The sequence below is a fragment of the Schistocerca cancellata genome, chromosome 4 (genome assembly GCF_023864275.1).
Source record: "Schistocerca cancellata isolate TAMUIC-IGC-003103 chromosome 4, iqSchCanc2.1, whole genome shotgun sequence".
NCBI classification, from domain to species: Eukaryota; Metazoa; Arthropoda; class Insecta; order Orthoptera; family Acrididae; genus Schistocerca; species Schistocerca cancellata.
In genome coordinates, this window is record NC_064629.1 from 193485564 (window position 1) to 193508580 (window position 23017).

The window sequence follows — 23017 nt, forward strand, 5'->3', positions numbered from 1 at the left end:
CACTGCTGTCTCATTAGCTGCATAGATCCAGCAGCTAACACACTCCCGTTTATTGCCATCATACCTCCCGGCAAGTATTGACAACATTGCTGCACGAAACAAGTAAGTACGCCACTAGCCCCCATCTAGACTTTTACTGTCTGCCGCAGAGGTATATAGTATTGTTGAGTATTAGTGCAATTTTAAAATCAATTCAATTCCAACAACAAGTGGATTCAAGCAGACTACAGTAAAAATGTGCTAAACATTAGCAAAAAGCCAAGGTATGCGAGATACATTCCCATGGTTGGCAGCATGGCAAAATTTGCTGCCCTTTTGCAACTCCCATCCCAGCATTCATCCTTCTTCTCAGCCAAGCTGGTGTCACTGTTCCCCTTACAATGCTTCAGAATTCTTCAAAATAAATCTGCATGTGACATCAATTGTCGTAGCTTCATCTTTAAATGTAAGACGACCCCTATATTCATCTATTACACAATGTAAAACCATACACCTCGACAGCAGTTGTTTAATCTGTGACTGTAAGATGATTCAGTATTTTTTTAATTACAAATTTGGGGAAAAAAGTTACTTGTTTTAGGGTGATACTGCCAATAGTTAATCAATTAACAATTTGATTTTATGTTTATATTATTTATAAAATAATCTACTTGAAGGACTAAGTTGATGATAACACATGTCACAGAGTAAATTTCCTGTAAAGAATTACATACATAAAATTAACTTTGAAATGATTATTCCTTACATTTTCTGAAGTTCAACTACAGTGGACAGAAATTTAGTTGAGCATAAGTAGTTCCACAAAATGATCACCCATAGTCCAGTAGCTGATCATTATGTAATAAATAAAATCATATGACATTAAATTGGTAATTACATCTGGGAACTTAACTGTTAAATGTTTAACATAAATCATTAACATACTGAACAATTTTTTGTCAGTGGAATAAAACAATAAAACGTAGTACACATAACAATAAACTTTACACAAGTCTGCCTCCTGTAACACAGTCTGCCTCCTGTAGAAGTAATAGAGGGTTCTTGGAAGTATTGCTAAAATTTGTGAAGACTCAACAGTGCTTACATCATCCTCATCAGTTTTAAATAGCATATTTCTTTCGGCTCATCTTTTCAAACCCGTTACCTCAATGTCCTCCTCTGCAGTAATTCTTTGAACAGGGCACACAAATCTATACTTGTTATCATCTTCTGGCCTGGAAACAAGATCAATGCAAAATCTCCTCCTCTGAATGCAGGCTTTCCAGTGTCATGTCTGTTCCCAGTGGTAGCAAGCTGTTTATTACTGTCAGTGTCATTTTCTGATGTGTCTTCACTAGGACTTCATTCATCACTCCTGGATTCTGATGCCGAACTATCTTTTTTACAGGTTTCTTTTTTTGTGGTTTCTTCTCAGCATCTGAAAACGCTTTCCTTACTTTTCTTCTTTTCTCATTCATCTGTTTTGTCATTTTACATTGTTCTATTCTAGCTTGTTTGGCAGCATCTATATTGGCTTTTAGGCTCTCTTTTGATTTGTTCCAGTCTAGTCGCTGTTTGGATGTTGTTGCATTTGGTGTCTACTCTCTCTTCCTTCCAGCTTTGATAGGGGATTCAGTAGGCCAGGTACTATGATCAGAAAAATGTGGACTGAGTCTGTTTTTCTGAGATGATTGGGATGAATGGTGTTTTTTGGAGTGTTTGCTTCAGTGTTGACTGAATGTGAAGAGGGCTCAGGAGGATCTGAACTGGCATTTTCTTTTATTGTATCTTGATCTCATGAATTTTCATTATGACATGTGGATGATTCATCTTCCGAGTCACAAAAATATTTTGTCGTTAATACACACTTGAGGATCTCCTGTTGGATTTTCTGATAAGGGGATGGATTGTTCTGTACTACCTAAATGCAGAGATGACATGTTAGCATCTGTAGTTTTGTTTGTTGAAGGTGATATACATGAATCACGAATTTTATGCCGAACCTGAAACAATTCTTATGCTCCTGGATCGCCTTCCCATCCATTTTTCTCTGCTGCATGGAATTATTTCACTCTACCTCTCTTCATTAAAGATTAAAAATGCAAAAGATGTTCAACATCAAATGATGATGGTTTTAATGCATTACCACATGTTATAATAGGTGCATAATGTTTAGATTTGCTGGACATACGTCTAGCATAGTCCACTGCATCAGGATCATAAGAGAAAAGACCACACTTCATGAAACTGTTTTTCACTGTTTCAGGAGTAACCTTTTCATTGAAGACAGTCTCAAGCAATGGGACAAATACTGTTTTTGTTACAGCTTTGTTGCCAGTTTTGTGTTTCCAGTTACATACAGCATCTGTCCATCCATATTTCAGGGGTCGAAATATTGCCTCATCAGCTGGTTGAAGTGCACGAGTCGCCTTTAGATACAGCACAAATTGTATTATCCCATTGTCGGCACAAAACGTAGTGACTTTATATGGTGCATGGGATTTGTACTCATTTACCAATAAAATGACAGGAAATTTGACTCTCTCTCTCTCTCTCTCTCTCTCTCTCTCTCTCCAGCCGCGGAAGGAAAATGTTGACAGCATATTCAAAGTAGAGGGCCCCTTTCAGCCAACTCTGTTTTGACTTCCCAATGCCCTATTCACTGTTCAAATTCTCGGATGTGTCCCTTGAAATTTTCTGTAGTGGAAATACAACCATTGGGGGTACAGTGTCTCCAGCAGCATTGCAATTCGCCTTTACAGTAATGACCTCCTTTTCAATGCCACTTTTGACTTCATACAGACTGTCAAAAGAAATCAGACCCAGCACATTTCCGCTTTTAGGGCATGTTTCAAATCCTGTTTCATCTCCATTATAAATTTAAAATGTCCTAATTTTTACCCTGTTGAAGATGCTGATGAAGTTGATTGAACTGCTGCCTGACATTTTCCTCAGTAACGGCTGCTCTAGCAGTATTTATGCTCTCAGCATGCTGTTCTAATACATCAGGGTGACATTTCATGACTTAAACCCATTTTTCACCAGGTCTCTCATCTCTGAGTAGTATAAGTCTTCCATCTGCCAAAACAATGTCACTCACAGTTTCGTACAGCATCCTTCACTTTATTGGAAATCCTTTTTTAGTGTTGGCATGGATCCAGTTAACCAATAAATTCTCTTCATCCTCTGTCAAAGTTTAACCTGGTCACATCTTATGCTCCATAGGTGCTTTTCCTTTGATTTTATTATTTAGCATATTAAATAGAATACCAAATTCTTTTGCAGCTCTCCTCATAATGACTAATACAGATTTTATCTGTATGTCACAATAATTGTTGGTTGATCATATGTACACCAGCGGTGATTGCCCTGATCAATTACCGGGGGCCATATAAATTTCAAATTTCCATCAGTATGGGTCAGAAGAAAGTAATGCCTACATGGTCCATGGTTAAAAGCAACTTGTTGTGAAAACCTTCTAAAAAGTACCAGTAATTGATCAGTATGACTTAACTACTGGAAAAAATGCTTTTATGCACTCTGGTAGTTGATGTACCCCATTATACATCAATGAAGCAATATTTCACACTTCCTATGTGATAAATGATACCATCAATCATTCCTAATGAGTTATCTCTTAAAATAGTTCATCACATTTCAGTATTTGGTACTTGTATCACTGTAACCTACCTTACAGTTAGTCTTGATGCTCTGACTCAGCACTTTTCAGCACAGCACAAAAGGAAAGATTTTCTCAAAGCTATCAGTTCTCTCCAAATGTTGTAACAATAGAAGATACAGGTTTGCCAATGTAGGTTCTTTGTATTCTCCTACATTTTTAAATGTGCCAGTGCCACCAACTCTTAAAATTTAAAGATTAGAATGAAACTGATAAACTACCGGGTGGTGATCAACTACTGACTGGGGCACCATGTAATTGGGTAAATATGGTAAATGGGAATATTATATCTCCAGTAAGTTAATATAGACTGCCATTGTGACTCATGTAATATAACAAGAATAGATATTGAAACAATCAATGACTCCCTAAGTTAACTTCTTTATGTAGTTGGTGAAGAAATGATAAATATAACGAAAACTTCATATTTGTGTTGTTAACTTTTATGTCAAGCAGAATTTACACATATGTGACTATAGTCATAATGCTTAACTCAACATTCTGTGTTAATCACAGCATACAACTTATTTTTCCCTTTTCTGATGTGTCAACCTTTTTTGTTACAGTGATCGTGTTCAAAAGCTGAGTCCAATACCCAGTTCCACTTCACTAAATACACTTAAATCAAGCAATCAGCAACGGAGAAATAGCCATATAAGCTACCGAAAGCATTCTACACAAGGTAATTTGACAGTACATTTAGGCTAACTGTTAATACCATCATTGAAGACAATGGTTAGTACATTTTAATATAGAAATGTTAAAAATACACTGGTGTGCAAAACTTAAGGATGAAAGTAACTTTCGCATGATGTGTCACTACTGTAACGTGGTTCAGTGAAACTTGGACCATACATAGAAAGAACTGATTAAGTGTAGTACAGAAGGTAACTGAAAGAAATATGCAATTAGACAAACAGAAATTTCACTTTTATTGAAAGACATTAGTTACACCGAAGCCAGTGCAATTTATGATGGTTCCCAGAACTTACAAAAGGTGGGAGTTGGTTCTTAATAGATTGTATGAACACCATGGATGGCAAGCAAGCTCTGCAATGTGCTCTCATGGTGGCCACAAGTTTGGTAAGGAGTTCTTGTGGTAAGGCTTTCCATTCCTCCACCAGTGCTGTTGACAACTTCTGAATGGTCATTGGTGCATGTGGACTGGCTGCAGTTCATCTCCCCAAAATATCCCACATGCACTCAGTGGGGTTTACGTCTGGGAACAGGCAGGCCAGTCTATTCGTTGAATATCTGTTCATTCCAAGAGCTGCTCCACCTGCACAGTTCGATGTGTTTGTGTATTGCCATCCATAAAAATGAAGTCAGGACAGAATGCGCACCTGGAAAGGTGCATATGGGGAAGAAGTACAGTGTGACAATAATGTTGACCAGTGTGTGTACTTTGTTCAGTGATTTGGCGGCCAGTACACCCATCCAACTTATTCCTCCCCACATCGTAACAACTGGACCAACGAAACGATCATGTTCAACAGTGTTCCTGGCTGCGTTATGCTTTTCCATCTGGTGCCACATTAGGGTATGAAATGCATCTAGATACAGGTAGTAGCTTGCAGTTGTGGCAGACAGTTGCACTCTCCAAGCACTCTGACATTAGCATTAGCATCAGCATCAGCAGTTGCTGAATGCTACCTGTTGTATTGAATACATTCCAGTGCTTTCCAAAATTTCTGGGTAGTGTCTGTCTGATATTTTTGCTAAAAATATCATACTTCCTTAATTTTCATTCCCTTCATGCATTCTGTGATTTAAAATTAAGTTCAGTGAATATTTGTGGGGTGTTTACATTCCTGGGCTGTAGATTCTGCTACCTGCTCTTCGCCCTCACTGGTGAAGACAGTTGCAACGCAGCCAGTGAACCGTCAATTCAAAGAGGATTATTCCCAGGAAGATTTCTTGCGTACCTCGAGGTCGCAGCCATCTGGCTCTTCTGCAAATCGCTAAAAGTCAAAACAATCATCCAAAGACAGTCTTCCCCCTCTCCGACTCGTCAGTCGTTTTTGACTCATCAGTCCTTTGCAACTGACTGACACCGGGGAAGCTCCATTGATCCTGCTGAGTTGATGGATGAAGATCCTCCACCTGTGGATTCCAGTGGCCATCCTCCCTCAATGGCTCGCCCTAAGTGGCCGTCGAGGTGAGTTTTTCTTATTCAGTGTTCCTAAATTTCATGCCTCTTTTACAATGGAATATCCGTGGCCTTTGGTCTAACAGGGCGTACCTCCAGCTGCTCCTGTGATCGCAGTGTCCACTTGTTTGTCTCCAAGAAACCAAGCTATGTCCTCAAGACCATTTTGCTCTTTTCCATTTTACTTCGCTCTGGATGGACCTTCTCCTTACGGTGGGGATTCCTGCTCATGGTGGGGTTGTACTGCTTCTACGAGATTATGTTTGTCATCATCCTATCCCCTTGCACACCCACCTGCAAGCAGTTGCTGCCCATGTTTTCCTTCCTGACTTTACCGTTTCCCTCTGCACCATTTATATCCCGTCATCTTCTGCTATCACTAGAGCGGACCTGACGCAGCTTGTTACTCAGCTTCCTCCACCCTTCCTGCTCCTCAGTGACACCAAAGCCCATCATCCTCTGTGGGGCTCGCCTGTCGCCTGCCCAAGAGGTTCTCTTTTGGTGGATCTTCTTAATCATCTTAATCTTGTTTGCCTTAACAACGGCGAAGCCATGTTTCTCTCTGATTCCACGCACACTTATTCCCACTTAAACCTCTTGATATGCTCTGTCCAGCTCGCTCGACATCTCGAGTGATGTACTCTTTCCGATACTTACCTGAGTGACCGCTTCCCTTGTGTGACTCGCCTGTACAGTCATACCCCGCCACAGCAGCCCACTCATTGGAAATTCTCTCTTGCTGACTGGAGGCTCTGTTCCTCCTTGGCAGTCTTTGATGAACGGCCGTTTCCCAGCTGTGATGATCAGGTCGAGCACCTCGTCGATGTTATTCTCTTGGCTGCTTAATCCTCTATCCCTCGTACTACTACTTCGCCTCATCAGGTCCTGGTCCCGTGGTGGACTGTGGAATGTGGCAATGTGATTCGTACCTGACAATGTGCACTTCGTGTCTTTCACCGTCATCCTACGTTAACGAACTGCATCCGCTACAAGCTACTATGTGCGCAGTGCCGTTGCACTATCAAGGAACGCAAGAAAGCATGCTGGGTTTCCTTCACCAGCTCGTTCAACAGTTTTAGCCTGTTTACCCCGGCGTGCGCCGTCTTTCTGGGACTCCGCCCATTCCCTGGTCCCTGGTGTGACTGTGGCAGGAAATGTAGTCGACCCTGTAGATGTTTCCGACTCTTTGGGCTGGTACTTTGCAGAGGTTTCAAGCTCCAGCCACTACCATCGTGCCTTCCTTCCTCGGAAACAAGTGGAGGAGGCTCATGCAATCTCTTTCATCTCTTTGAATTGAGGGTGATACAATACTCCTTTTACTATGAGGCTGTGTTCTTTGATTTGGAGAAAGCCTACGATACCTGTTGGCGGACAGGCATTCTACGTACTATGCACATATGGGCCTTCGCATTCGTCTTCTCACTTTCATCCGGAAATTTTTACGGAATGAGTTTTCTGGGTACGTGTGGGTTCCTCCTTATCCCACACCTTTTGACAGGAGAACAGGGTGCCTCAGGGCTGCGTACTGAGTGTTGTCCTCAACCCAATTATGGACTGCCTTCCAGCTGGCATTTCCGGCTCTCTCTCCGTTGACGACTTTGCTATTTATTGCAGCTCCCAGCGGACATGTCTCCTGCAATGCTGTCTTCAGTGTTGTCTGGACCGTCTCTGTTTGTGGAGTGTCACAAATGGTTTCCGCTTTTCTGCTACCAAATCAGTTTGCGTCAACTTCTGACAGTACAAGGCGTTTCTTCCACCGTCCTTATGACTCAGCCAAAATACTCTCCCATTCGTGGGTGCAACGAAGTTCTTAGGGCACGCTGAACCCGGTCCCTCAGTGTCCTTCGTGTATTGAGTGGTACCTCTTGGGGCGCTGACCGGACTGTCCTCCTCCACCTCTATCGATCTCTTGTCCGCTCCAAGTTGGATTATGGATGCATTGTCTACTCCTCTGCATGGCCATCTATCCTACGCTATCTAAATACAATCCACCATTTGGGACTCCATCTTGCCACTGGTGCCTTCCGTACTAGCCCAATTGAGAGTCTAAATGCAGAAGCTGGTGAACTACCATGGTCATACCGGCACGACATCCTACTCAGTAGGTATGTGTGTCGGCTTTCTTCCATGCCAGGCCACCCAACCTTTGACTCACGTTTGATGACATTCTTGACTGCCAATACGAGATGTACGTTTCTTCTCTGCGGCCTCCCGGCATCAACTTTCATCACCTGCTTCAGCAGCTGCAGTTCAGACTTCCTGCCACTTTCCAAATGGGTGAGAGCCTTTCACAACCTTGGCTTCAGGCACCGGTTTGTGTTCATTTTGACCCCAGCTCGTTCCCGAAGGATTCAACTCCAGAGCTGACCTATCGCTGCAAATTTCTTGAACTTCGCTCACAACATGCGGATAGTGTATTCTTTTACACGGATGGTTCCAAGTCTACCCATGGTGTTTGCTGTGCTTTTGTCATCAGGGGTCTATATCTACATCCGCACTCTGCAAGCCACCTGACGGTGTGTGGTGGAGAGTACCTTGAGTACTTCTATCGGTTCTCCCTTCTAGTCCAGTCTTGTATAGTTTGTGGAAAGAAAGATTGTCTTTATGCCTCTGCGTGGGCTCTAATCTTTCTAAATTTATCCTCATGGTCTCTTCGCGAGATATACGTAGGAGGGAGCAATATACTGCTTGACTCTTCTGTGAAGGTACGTTCTCGAAACTTCAACAAAAGCCCGTACCGAGCTACTGAGCGTCTCTCCTGCAGAGTCTTCCCCTGGAGTTTATCTATCATCTCAGTAAAGCTTTTGCGATTACTAAATGATCCAGTAACAAAGCACGCTGCTCTCTGTTGGCTCTTCTCTATATCTTCTATCATTACTATCTGGTACGGATCCCGCACTGATGAGCAGTATTCAAGCAGTGGGCGATCAAGTGTACTGTAACCTACTGCCTTTGTTTTCGAACTGCATTTCCTTAGGTTTCTTCCAATGACTCAGTCTGGCATCTGCTTTATCGATGACTGATTTTATGTGGTCATTCCCTTTTAAATCACTCCTAACGTCTACCCCCAGATAATTTATCGAATTAACTGCTTCCAGTTGCTGACCTGCTATGTTGTAGCTAAATGATAAAGAATCTTTCTTTCTATGTATTTGCAGCACGTTACACTTGTCTACATTGAGATTCAATTGCCATTCCCTGCACCATGCGTCAATTCGTTGCAGATCCTCCTGAATTTCAGTACAATTTTCCATTGTTACAACCTCTAAATATACGACTGCATCATCTGCAAAAAGTCTCAGTGAACTTCCGATGTTATCCACAAGGTCATTAATATATATTGTGTATAGGAACGGTCCTACGACACTCCCCTGTGACACACCTGAAATCACTCTTACTTCGGAAGACTTCTCTCCTTTGAGAATGACGTGCTGCGTTCTGTTATCTAGGAACTCTTTAATCCAATCACACAATTGGTCTGGTAGTCCATATGCTCTTACTTTGTTAATTAAATGACTGTGGGGAACTGTATCAAAGCCTTGCGGAAGTCAAGAAACACAGCATCTACCTGGGAACCCGTCTCTATGGCTCTCTGAGTCTCGTGGACGAATAGCGCGAGCTGGGTTTCACACGATAGTCTTTTTTGAAACCCATGCTGATTCCTACAGAGTAGATTTCTAGTCTCCAGAAAAGTCATTATACTCAATATAATACGAGTTCCAAAATTCTACAACTGATCAACGTTAGTGATATAGGTCTATAGTTCTGCACATCTGTTCGACGTCCCTTCTTGAAAACGTGGATGACTTGTGCCCTTTTCCAATCTTTTGGAACGCTACGTTCTTCTAGAGACCTACGGTACACCACTGCAAGAAGGGGGGCAAGTTCCTTCACCTGTTCTGTGTAAGATCGAACTGGTATCCCATCAGGTCCAGAGGCCTTTCCTCTTTTGAGCAATTTTAATTGTTTCTCTATCCCTCTGTCATCTATTTCGATATATGCCATTTTGTCATCTGTGCGAAAATCTAGAGAAGGAACTACAGTGCAGTCTTCCTCTGTGAAACAGCTTTGGAAAATGACATAAGTTTCAATACCAGCTTCTCAACCAGTGCACAATTTTTACCACAGAGCTCTTTGCCCTCTATCAGGCTGTTCACTACATCTGGAGGCACCAGCTCACTCGCTGTGTGATCTGCTCTGACTCCCTCAGTGCCCTTCAGAGTCTGGATGATCCATATCCAATCCACGCCATTGTTTGATTAATCCAGGACTTCCTCAATTTGTTCCTGGATGGGAGAGCTCAAGTGATGTTCATGTTGGTTCCTGGCCATGTTGGTGTGCCTGGGAATGACGCTGCTGATGCTGCAGCCAAGGCCGCAGTCCATCTCGGTCGGCCCGCCTCTTACTCTGTTCCCTCGCAAGATATTCGTAATTCTCTCTCTCGACATATCACGTCACTTTGGCATGACCATTGGTACTCCTTTCATGGGAACAAACTCAGAGAAGTCAAACCTCTCCCAACAGCCTGGTTGACTTCCTCCTGGCTGTCTCGCTGTGAGGAAGTAATGTTAGCTCGTTTGCGAACAGGGCACTGCCGCTTTAGTAACCGCCACTTGAGTGGCAACCCTGCACCCAGCTGTCCTTTCTGTAGCCAGCCATTAACAATCGTACATTTCCTGATCCTCTGCGCCTATTTTAGCCACTTACATCTCAGGGTCGGGCTGCCGCGCGCTTTGCCAGACATTTTAGCGGATGACGTCTTATCTGTGGCTCATGTTTTAAGTTTTTTTAAAAGCTGTAATATCACAAAAGAGATCTGATTTCTACCTGGTGACTCCGGTGTCTTGTTGACGTCTTTTTGATACTCTTCCGTAACGTCATGACGTTTTAGATTTGTTTTTTCTTCCTTTCTGCATTGGACCTCGAAATGCTCTTTTACTCTCGTGGTCCCAGCATTCTGTGGTTCTATACTGGCGTTTATGACCTTTGATGTTTTGCGCCTTAACCCCCCCCCCCCCCACCTCCAAACCCCCCCCCCCCCCCCCCAAAAAAAAAAAAAACCTCCCCCAACGCAGTGCTTTAAGTGGTGGAAGTTCGGCCATATGTCTTCCCGCTGTACTTCCCAGCCAGAGAAACCCAAGTTTCAGCAAGAGAAATCCAGAAAGAAGACCCCCCTAAGACAAAGGGAATTGCGGTGGCACCTACACCACCGCTGCCTACAAGCTGTGCGTCTGAGGATGAGGTGAAGATTCTGGCGTCTGCTGAAAACTTAGATCACCCCAGACCCTCAGGCACAATGGATACAGTCTGTTCAGGAAATAAGTCAGTGGCAGCAGGTGGCTCTGAGGCATAGACTACCTCATTGAGTGTTTCATGCCTTCCCAGTCTCACAATCATGTCATCCTCCAGTGGAATTGCAGCAGTTTTTTCCACCACTTGGATGAACTACGGCAACTGTTAAGCTTTACACCTTCTATCTGCATTGCCCTCCAGGAAACCTGGTTCCTGGCAATGCAGACCCCCTGCCCTTCATGGCTACAGGCGATATTACAAGAACCATAGTGAATATAATAGAGTGTCAGGTGGTTTGTGTTTATCTCCTGAACTCGGTATGTAGTGAACCTGTGCCCCTTCAAACTCCTCTTGAAGCTGTGGCTGTCAGGATACCGGCAACACAGGAAATAACTGTCTGCAATGTAATCTCCCTCCCTGAACATATTGGCTGCACTAATTTATCAACACCCATAACCCCTTGTGGGGTAGCACCATGCTTACTGGCCGTGGCAGAGATGGTGAAAATTTACTGTCCCAACTTGATCTCTGCCTCTTAAATACTGGGGCTGCCACACATTTCAACATGGCTCATGGTAGTTACTCGGACATTGATTTGTCAATTTGCAGAACAGGACTCCTCCCATCTATTCACTGGAGAGCACACGATGACCTGTATGATAGTGACCACTTCCCCATCTTCCTGTCACTCCCCGGCATCATGCCCATGGTCGCTTACCGAGATGGGCTTTAAACAGGGCAGACTGGGTAGCCTTCACCTCTGCTGTCATCGTTGAATCTCCCCCACATGGTGCCGTTGATGTTGTAATTGAGCAGGTCACTACAATGATAATTTCTGTCTCGGAAAAGGCGATCCCTCATTCTCTAGGGTGCCCCCAATGAAAGACAGTCCCTTACTGGTTGCCAGAAGTCGATGAGGCAATTAAAGAGAATCAGCGAGCCCTACAGCAATGCAAGCAGCACCCTTGCCTAGATCACCTAATACCCTTTCAGCGGCTCTGTGTCCGCATTCGCCTGCTTATAAAACAACGGAAACAGGAGTTCTGGGAGAGATACGTATCAACCATTGGGTGCCATATATCACCTTCCCAAGTCTACACGAAGATCAGACGTCTTTTTGGATACCAAACCCCAACAGGTGTCCCTGGAGTTGACATCAATGGCGTGCTCTCTACCGACACAAACACGATAGCCGAGCACTATGCTCGAGCCTCTGCGTTGGAGAACTACCCCCCCAGCCTTTCGCACCCTTTAATGGCAGAAGGAAAGGAAAGTCCTCTTGTTCACTACATGCCACAGTGAACGCTATAGCACCCCTTTAACAGAGTGGGAGCTCCGCAGTGCACTTGCATATTGCCCCAACACAGCTCCTGGGCCAGATTGGATCCACAGTCAGATGAAAAATCTCTCGTCTGACTACAAATGATACCTCCTCCTCATCTTCAACCAGGTCTTGTGTGATGGTGTCTTTCCATCGTAATGGCAGGAGAGCACCATCATTTTGGTGCTAAAACCTGGTAAAAATCCACTTGATGTGGATAGCTATCGGCTCATCACCCTCCCCAACTTTCTCTGTAAGCTGCTGGAACGTATGGTGTGTTGGCGGTTGGGTTGGCTCCTGGAGTCACATGGCCTACTGGCTCCATGTCAGGGTGGCTTCTGCCAGGGTCACTCTAACAATGATAATCTTGTGTCCCTCGAGTCTGCCATCCAAACAGACTTTCCCAGACACCAACATCTGGTTGCCCTCTTTTTTGACTTACATAAAGCATACGACACGACCTGGCAACATCATATCATTGCCACATTGTGTGAGTGGGGTCTCCGGGGCCTGCTTCCGATTTTTATCCAAACTTCCTATCGCTCTGTACTTTCTGTGTCCAAGTTGGTGCCTCCCATAGTTCCCCCCGTATTCAGGAGAATGGCATTCTGCAGGGTTCCGTATTGAGTGTATCTCTATTTTTAGTGGCCATCAACGGCCTAGCGGCAGCTGTAGGGCCATCAGTCTCACCTTCTCTGTATGCGGGTGACCTCCAGTACTGGTGTTGCTGGGAGCCACTAACAAGGCACAGTTGTGGTCTGTAGCCCAGGCTTCCAGTTTTCAGCCACGAAGTCGTGCACTTCTGTCGGCGTCGTACCTTTCATCCGGACCCTGAACTTTATCTTAATGATGGCCCACTCACTGTAGTGGAGATTCTTAGGACTTGTTTCTGACGCCCGATTGACTTGGCTACCTCACCTTCGTCAGCTTGAATGGGAGTGCTGGCAGCACCTCAATGCCCTCTTCTGCCTGAGCAACACCAACTGGGATGCAGATTGCTCTACACTGTTGCAGCTCTACAGAGCCCTTGTTCAATTCCGCCTCCACTATGGGAGTCTGGTTTACAGTTCGGTGGCACCCTCAGCATTGCATTTACTTGACCCAGTGCACCACTGTGGCGTTCGCCTAGCGACAGGAGCTTTTAGAACGAGTCCGGTGTCCAGTCTCCTGGTGGAGGCCAGAGTCCCTCCATTGTGGATCCGACGTGCACAACTGCTCGCCAGTTACGTTGCACAGATTCGTAGTTCTCCTGAGCATCCGAATTACCGTCTCCTTTTCTCTCCCGAGGCAGTTCATATCCCACATCGGCGGCCCAGGTCAGGGCTCATGATTGCGGTTCGCGTGCGATCCCTTCTCTCAGAACTGGAATCCTTCCCTTTACCATCTCTACTTGAGCTCCATTCACATACACCTCAGCTGAAACTTCGTCTGGACCTTTTGCATGGCGCTAAGGACTCTGTTAACCCCACTGCTCTACGCTGTCATTTCCTCTCGATTCTTGACGTTTTCCAGGGCTCTGAAGTTGTTTACACTGACGGCCTGATGGCTGATGGTAATGTTGGCTTTGTCTATGTCTACAGAGGCCATATTGAACAGCATTCCTTGCCCGCTGGCCGCAGTGTATTCACTGCAGAGCTTGTGGCCATATCTCGTGCAGTCCAGTACATCTTTTCCTGTTCTAGTGAGTCGTTTCTTCTCTGTTCTGACTCCCTGAGCAGCTTACAAGCTATCGATGAGTGCTGCCCATGCCATCCTTTGATAGTGAACAATCAGGAGTTCATCTATTCCTTGGAATGGTCTAGTCATTCAGTGGTGTTTATGTGGACCCCAGGACACGTCGGAATCCCAGGCAATGAACTTGCTGACAGGCTGGCCAAACAGGTTATGCAGAAACTGCTCCTGGAGATGGGCATCTCTGAAACTGACCTGTGTTCTGTCTTACACCGCAAGGTTTTTCGGCTTTGGGAGAGGGAGTGGCATAACAGTATGCACAACAAACTGTGTGTCATTAAGGAGACTGTGAATGTGTGGAAGTCTTCCCTGTGGGCTTCTCCCAGGGAATCAGTTGTCCTTTGTCTACTCCGCATTGGCCACACACGGCTCACACATGGTTACCTCCTGCATCGCAAGGACCCACCTCAGTTTTGCTGTGGCTCCCAAATGACAGTCGTCCACCTCTTGCTGGATTGCCCACTTTTAACCACTCTGCGGCAGACTTATAACTTTCCCAGCACCCTACCTTCAGTGTTGGGTGACAATGCCTCAACAGTAGCTTTAGTTTTACGTTTTATTCATGAGGGTGGGTTTTATCATTTGATCTGAGTTTTAGCTCATTTCCTTCGTCTGTCTGTGTCCTCCACCCTAGGGCTTTTAGGGTGGAGGTTTTAATGTGTTACAAAATGGCTGGCTTCACCTTTTTTATTCTCATGGTCAGCCAGCCATAGTAATCTGCTTTCTTATTTTTAATCTTCTCTCCCTGTTTCTTGCGTCTCACTGGGGTTTTCTTGTCCTGTTTTGTCCATTGTAGTGTTTGTTGTCCTGTTGTTCTCCTGATTCTTCCTTGTTCCTATTGTTGTGCTGTACATTTTCTTTGTTTTATTCTTTCCCTTGGGTAATTGTACTACTAAGAACAAGGGACTGATGACCTCGCAGTTTGGTCCCTCCCTCCCCCCACCCCTCCCCCCCTTTTAAACCAACCAACCATCTTGCAGAAAGTGTAAGGGGGCCACAAGCACACAAACAAAGTTCATGTGACTATTGGAGTCAGAGAGCCAAATTTTTTAAGTTAGTCAGGTTGTAGACAGACAGTCTTGAAAGAAATTGGAACAGAACGGGACCACAATATACAAAGGATGTTCAAGGAAGACTGGTACCGAATTTTTCTCCGTACTTGAATGACTGCTTGCAACTCCTGTCCATGCGCTGTTGAATTACGTACTCTAATGACTGATGTCAGCTTGTGAGAGTGAACATGTTTCATAATCAGAACTATAAACATTGTCATGGGTGATTTTCATGAACAGCATTGTGCTGTAAAGTTTTGTGTTCCATAGAAGAAAAATGCTACCTGAATGTACAACGAACTGAAGAGAGCTTATGTAAGCTCTGAAGTATCTCGTCAAGCATGTTTCCATTGGCATCATGCTTTCAAAAATGGCTGGGAAGATGCTGAATTGCTGGGAGGAGCAGGTGCACATGTTACTGCTGTAACAGTAACAACGATCAACAGAGCAGGTGAAATTATTTGTGATGACATGTGTCACTGTGAGACAGCTTGCACACATCCTTGGGTTAACAGTTAGGAGAACTCTCACAATTTTAAAAGAATTTTTGCAAATGTCTACGGCGTGTACATGATACTGCGACTGCTTACTCCACAGGAAATGCAGGCTCGTGTCGATGTGTGCCGCTATTGGAACAGAATGTCAGGGTGTATACGACCTGGGAGAACCGGGGAAAATCGTGGCAATTTTTTCATCTGTGAGAAAACTGGGAAAAACCCGGGAATTTTTCAGAATTACAGGAATTTTTCATTGTTTTAGTTTTCAGTTAAATTTTTGTAGTTTTGACTGGTAAAAACTCATACTCGAGCAAAGAATGTTACTGTATCGTGCTACTGGAGAATAATACTGCAGCAATAAAACATAAAAGAGAGAATAATTAAAAAAAAACTGTAGTTGCATGGGAAATGCGCCATTTACAACAACAAAACACTGTGCATGCACAAGCATCTGCAAACAGCAAAAATATGTCAGAGGTCTTAGGGTAAAGACTATGCAATACTTTGTATCAGTAAACTGCTTTCTATGAGCGTGATATCAAAACTGTTTACATTTGGTTTGTTTGAGCAGTCACCAGTGGGCTCATGCTCATGCACAGTTGACTCTTGTATGAACAGTACCTTCTCCCACTTCCGGCTACTGCACTGCAAGCCTAATTATGTATTTTAGTAGGCTTACAAAATTCCACTGCTCTTGGAGTCTCCTTTGATATCCTGTTTCTTTTATGGCGTAATGTAAGGTCTCTTAATGCTTTATACATACAAACATGCAGGCTTCCTACATCACCGCAGCTGTGCACTCACAATAATGCTTTTTTCCTGGCGTTGTCTGGCATCTGCTAAAACAAATCTCTTTCTAACAGTATTGCGAATGTTGTAGCTTACTAATCTTCAAGACGAATATTATATGTGAAAGCTTGGTTTTTCCTGCAGCTACACTATGTATATTACTGTAAACCATTAACTTTTCCTCTTTGTGTGTTCGCACTACTTAACAGTGATCTTGCTATTGACTGACTACAACACGTGTCCTATGCTCTGAATCTGCTGTCATCAGCTGGCGAGATCAGGTGGCATGAGGTATGATTGGCTTACAAAAGGGCAATGCAATCTCGATTTCAATGCTCCAGAAACTAACTTGCTTTTTGGTGGCATTTTAATTCATACTTTCGTAATATGAAAATATGCAGCATATATGTTGCTGCACATCATAGGTCTTTCCAAAATGCAGGATCATTTCCTCCAAATATTGGCTGGTAGGTACCCAACATCAACTGCCATAAGTACAGGTAATGACTTCTCCCAGGCAACATGGATTCATATCTCAGACCAAACAGTGCATGTGATATTACATTAGGGTGATCATTTCAGAAGACCAATGAGAAGTTTGGCATTGAACCAACAGAACTGAAACAGTCAAAGTTCTGGGGCTCTTGTACATAAACACTAGACTATTGCAAAATGGAGTAGTGTCTTGTCTGCTGACTAGTTTGTGACTGGATACTAGATGTGTTAGGTTTGCACACCAGGAATGCCAATACGTTCAGGAAGTCCATCCGTTTGCAGGTGAAAGTGTAATGATCTGGATGGCAATAATGATAGGACAGTGGACCTCTATAACCCACATCTACATCAATTTTACTGGTGTCTGATACCCCCAAGAGGTCCTACAAATGATTGTAAGGTCAACAGACGTGATGTTGGTGACAACTTCATCCTAGTCGATGACAATGCAAGACTGCACCATGCTCTAGCAATGTCTTGGTATCTTAAAAGATGCAATATTAACCAAATGCATTGGACAGCATAGTCCCCAGACATGACTGGAATTGAGCATGCATGGTACCTGTTCAAGATGGCCATTGCACAGCCTCTGACTCTGCATGACAATCTTCAGGATTTTACTGTAGCTGTGATTGAGGAATGGGACCTCGTACCCCAAGATAAACTTGATGGTCTCATCCAGAGCATTTCTCACAGAGTGGAATAACTCATCTGTGTGCGGGGAGGACATACTCACTACTAAAGACTGATAATCCATCCTCATGAGATAAAGATTTTCACTGTTTTGTTTACAGGGTGTACACTTATGAGAGACCCTGCTTTTTTTATTTATTTATTTATTTATTTTTTGTAATGATTTTTTTCTAACCAACCAAAATTGTTCTTGTTGTCAGAAGGAATCATGTTTATTTTGTTAATTAGGTATTGAACAAACCTCAATAGGTGTACCGTAAGAAGTCATTGCAGCAAACTCTGTGGTATTCCAATTTTTTTTTAGGTGTGTAACCCAAAGATGGAAGCATTCAATTACAACAGAAAACAGACTTTGTGGATCCCCACGTAACAAGACACACTACACTGATATGAATGGCACATTAGCAGTACACACAAGAGAACCCAGTTAGCACTGTTCTGTGCATATATATGCACGAGTCACTGGTAGATGGCGCAGTGGAATCCTAACCATGTGCATACTTCCAACAGGCATCCTCCAGTGGCTGGCACATTTTGATACAGTTGGTGACCAATTCAAGCACACTTGAGCAGTAACAGCACCCTTGGAGCACACACACTAGTCGCGCGATATAACACACCTCTCCATCGTGAGAAGTGGATGCCCAGGCGACGGAGGAGACACTGGTGGCCTGTTGAGACACACATCCATCTGGGTAGAAGTGGCTGCAGCCGGTGCCAACGGAGAGGGTGGGACAATGTGCTGGGTGGACACCAGAGCATAAGGCCAAAATGTGCAGGGATGCAGGCTAGCCTGAGGGTGGTGGGCCTACATGGTGCCCAATGACAGCACAAAAAGGAGGGTGCCATCACCATCTCATCGTCGTCGTCAGCAGGCAGGTCCCAGTGTTAGGGCAGCAGGGCTGGACCCTCCATCAATGAATGCTGATGTGACAATGAAGAGGGGTCCGGTGCAGGCAGCCTGACAAGCACAGCAGGCTGCAGCAACAGACCCGAGGCTGGAGACAGGCCAGCACACGGCACCAGGAAGCTGAAACCCCAGCACGCCACACTTGGAGTAGGCAGCCAATGGGCTACGTCGATGGGGGCTGCACACACGAACCAGTAGCTTCTGGCGGTGAATGGGGATGCAACTGATCAAGGTGGGACGTCACCAGCCCATCAACTGTATTGAAGTCTCACAGATGGCGTCCCCAGTGGCAGACAAGAGTAGATGGTATCCACTTGGGCCAGCAACCAAACTCTCATGCCCACACTGGCGATCCATACACAAAGAGGCCATGCGAATTGGTCTGCAGCAGCTGCTGCATAGGCCGCAGAAGGTGGAGGAGCATGTGTGGCTGCCAGCCATGAAGCATCTCAGCTGGGTTCAGCTCCCCCATAGCATGAAGTGACAGGTGCTCAGGAAATGGAGAAGGGAATCAACTACAGGAGAATCCACAACAGACTTTCTCATTTGGGACATGAACATATGCACTAGTCGTTCTGTCCCGCCATTTGATTGAGTATGGAATAGCGGAGCTCTAACATGAAGAATTCCGTGACGAGAACAAAAAAATTGAAAATTGTGCGAAATGTGAACTGAGCCCCATTACCAGAATCTTAAAGGACAAGGCAATCTCGCAATAGAAAGAAACCCTTAACAGCATATGAATTGTGACCTTAGCCGACATCAATGCCCACCAGAAAATGTAAGGAAACCATGAAAATGCGTCCACAGCCAAGAGCCAGTAGCAGTTGAAGAAGAGACTGGCAAAGTCTACATTAATGTGTTCCCATGGCTGGTGTGGAACGGCCCAGTGGGACAGGGACACCCTGGGAACTACCTGTTGTCCAGCACACTGCTCACAAGCTGCGATGAAACAGACAATTTCACCATCAATCCCTGGCCAAAACATGTCTCCTAGCTAACAGTTTAGTGCGTGAAACTCTCCAATGACCCTGCTGGAGAAGGCGTAGAACCTCGTGCCATAATGCGGTGGGAATGACTACCAACAGAGTATTCAAAACCAGAACTCACCGAGACTCTTCATCCACAGGAACCTGCACGTGTGCTTCAGACAAATTGATTTTGGAAAACTATTGGCCACTCGATATTTTTGCCAACAGTTCCTCCTGGCATGGAAGAGGATACATATCCACGATTGACTGCGCATTGACACTAGTACTGAAGTCGCCACAGAGGCGAAGTTTCCCCAATGGTTTCCAAACTGCAACCAGCGGAGATGACCATTCGGTAGCCATAACAGGTTACACCACCCCTGTCCAATTCTAACACCACTTGGCTTTCAGGATGATAGGAATAGGATGTGCACAACAGAAATGGGTCCGAATTGTGGGCTTCAAAGATATGTGCACAGTAAAATTCGTAGCACATGCCATACCTTCCAAAAAAAGTCCGAAAACTCCTCACACAGTGTTTCCAATTAAAAGTAAGAGTCAGATGCCGTAAATTGTCCCACCAGTGCAGTGTTCTTTTGTAATAACTGACAAGCTTCCACGTGACTGATTTCAACAGCGGTGAGCCTAAATTCGCATAGGTTTGAGAATTCAGTAATGTCACTGCAGTACCAGTGTCATTCTGTAGCCGGATCGCTTGGTGAAAAACACTTAAATCGATTAACAACTTGGGAGAAGTCACAAGCATTGGCGTCACACAGTTTACGTCCACGTCCATATCCTGAGCAACTGTCGGCGGAGGCGATGTGGACTGTCTCCCAGAAAGCACGGCAAGTAGCCCAGTGCTTAGGGCTTGCCAAACATTTGTTTACCGCTGCCACTGCCTCGTGCGAGCTATCTGTCGTCCTAGTGGGCATATTTTGTGACACTACTGCCACATCGCCTCAAGCTTCGGTTTGGTCACCCACTACCCGAGGAACTTCAAAAGATGGTGCTATTAGCAAAATTTCTGCCAATGGGCTTCTGGCACATTTCTTTGTCCAGAGCTAAACGGATAATTGTGGTTTGCACTATACAGCATGCATAAGAGTCATTATGGGCATCAGTAACGAATTGACACTTCCAGCTAAGAGTGTGAAGTTTGGCTGCCCAGGCCCTGGATGGCTGGTTGGTTTCTTGTGGGATCGGTAGAATTCAACTCGCGCCACTATGACATGCATTAGTTGGTGATAGTAGTTGGACAGTGAACTGCACATGTGATCAAAAGTATGAGCTGCTGGTTCTTGTAAAGGGGCAAGTCGACACAGTAAGTGATACACCTTCGGTGGAGTCCATGAGTGTGTGTCACTCTGAAAGCCAAAAAATGCTGTCCTGAGTCTTTTTTCATAATCTTCTCAATCCTCAGCTGAATCATTGTAGGAGGGAACGCAGGTGGATGGGTTGGCGGAGCAGTACCCTGTCTGTTAATGGAAGCCGACAAGGTGGTCACAGCTGAAGCAAGCTGTTCAAACAGGGCTGGTAGCATGGCGGCCATAATGAACAAACTGCACATAAATATTGCACACACCGAAACCAATCCAAATGTGCAGTCAATTGTATACCAACTGCGTAATACACGAGACCTGTCCAAAGTAACCCAAATATGGCTGTATTCATGAAGCACTCAGTTACAACTGAAAACAGACTCTTGTGGATCCCTACGTAACAAGACACAATACACTAACATGAATGGCTCACTGGCAAGATGCACAAGATAACTCGGCTAGCACTGCTCTGTGGATGTATATGCGTGAGTCGCCAGTAGACGGCACAGTGGAGGTACACCTCCCACAGATGGCCACCAGCAGCCAGCCCACTGTGATACAGTTGGTAATGGATTTAAACATGCATGTATGGTTACACCATCCTCAGAGCGCACACACACCAGTTTCAGGATATAACAGTGTCAGTATTTGAAGTAGCTTTCCTAAAAGGTTATCCAGAAAATTCATTAAAAACACACGAGCTATGGTCGATAACTAGGGGAATTAAAATCTCGTGTAATAGGAAGAGGGAAATTTGTATGAAGGATAAAATAAGTCAAGACCCAATGTTACATGCATACTACAAAAAATACTGTAGTCTTTTAAGAGAAGTTATGAAAATCTCCAAAAGTATGCATGTCCTGGCAGAAATAAATAATGGAGAAAATTAGGTTAAAACTGCATGGGATATTGTCAAATGGGAGACAGAACAGCTTGTCAGGGTATGAGATACCATAACAATTGAATTAAATGATGATGTCGTGACTGACAGTTCACCTGTTGCAATTTCTTTTTACAATCCCTTTCTAAATGTAACAGCAAAAATAGGATTAAATTGTTCAGTTGAATAAGTAAGAGAATATATTAAAAATATCATTGCACAAAACTTCAAGAAACTAGATGTAACACCAACATCCTTCACTGCAAATAGTAGAATTCTAAAAATTCTAAAAAATGAAATCTTGTATGGTGTTGATGGACTTTCAAACAGAATTCTGAAAAGTTGCTCTAGCTTGATAACTAATGTTCTTGGTGATATATGTAATGCATTATCCAATTTCTGTGCTGATGTCTTTTGCAAAAATATTCTAAATAGTAATGTACTCCAGAATAGTCTCACATTTAATTAGAAATTACTTAGCATATCACATTTTGGATTACAGAAGGGTTGCTAGACTGAGAATGCTGGTCTTACATTCGCTCACCAAGTATTACAATTCTTAAAGTACCCACTGCTGATATTTTATTATTTTTTTGTTATCTTTCCAAGGTGTTTGAGTTTGTAGATCATAGTACATTCTTAGCAAAACTTAAGTTTTGTGGAATTCGTGGCTTCGTACACAACTGGTTTGAATCATACTTAACAAACAGAATACAAAATGTTGTGCTGAATAATTCAAACAATGTTGGAAAGGTAGAAAATTTTATTGGTTGGGGAGACATCACAAAGGGAGTGCAACAGGGTTCAATTATGGGTCCACCCCTATTCCTTATACATTTGAATGACCTTCTACTTAACATTCAACAAGCAGAATTGTTAATTTTTGCAGATGATAGTGTTACAATAGGTACCACTAGAAAGAAACCAATGGAAAAGATTGTTAATGATGTTCTTTAAAAGACCACTAAAATTTTCTCTGAAAATAGACTCTCCCAGTTGTTAGAAAACACACTACATTCAATTTTGTACAATAAATGGAATCATACCAACAATTTTGGTAGTGCATGGACAGGAATCACTAAATACGATGGAATGCTCCAGATTTGTGGGTCTACAAGTTGGTGAAAACTTGAACTGTAAGAAGCGTATTAACAAGCTTCTCAAAAGTCAAGTTCGGCTACTTTTGCTCTTAGTGTAATTGCTAGTCTTGTATCAATCTGCAGGCATATTTTTTATATTTCTACTCAATAATGTTGT

The 23017-nt window shown here is 43.8% G+C and overlaps 1 protein-coding gene across 1 annotated transcript in view; it reads left to right on the forward strand.

The window, feature by feature from the left end:
* The window catches only part of LOC126183257 (rapamycin-insensitive companion of mTOR), a 253190-nt gene that overhangs the window by 175948 nt on the left and 54225 nt on the right, over positions 1 to 23017 (forward strand). Inside the window, exon 21 of the mRNA XM_049925073.1 lies at positions 4225 to 4340. Within this exon, the coding sequence (XP_049781030.1) occupies positions 4225 to 4340 (116 nt within the window). The remainder of the gene's footprint in view (positions 1 to 4224; positions 4341 to 23017) is intronic.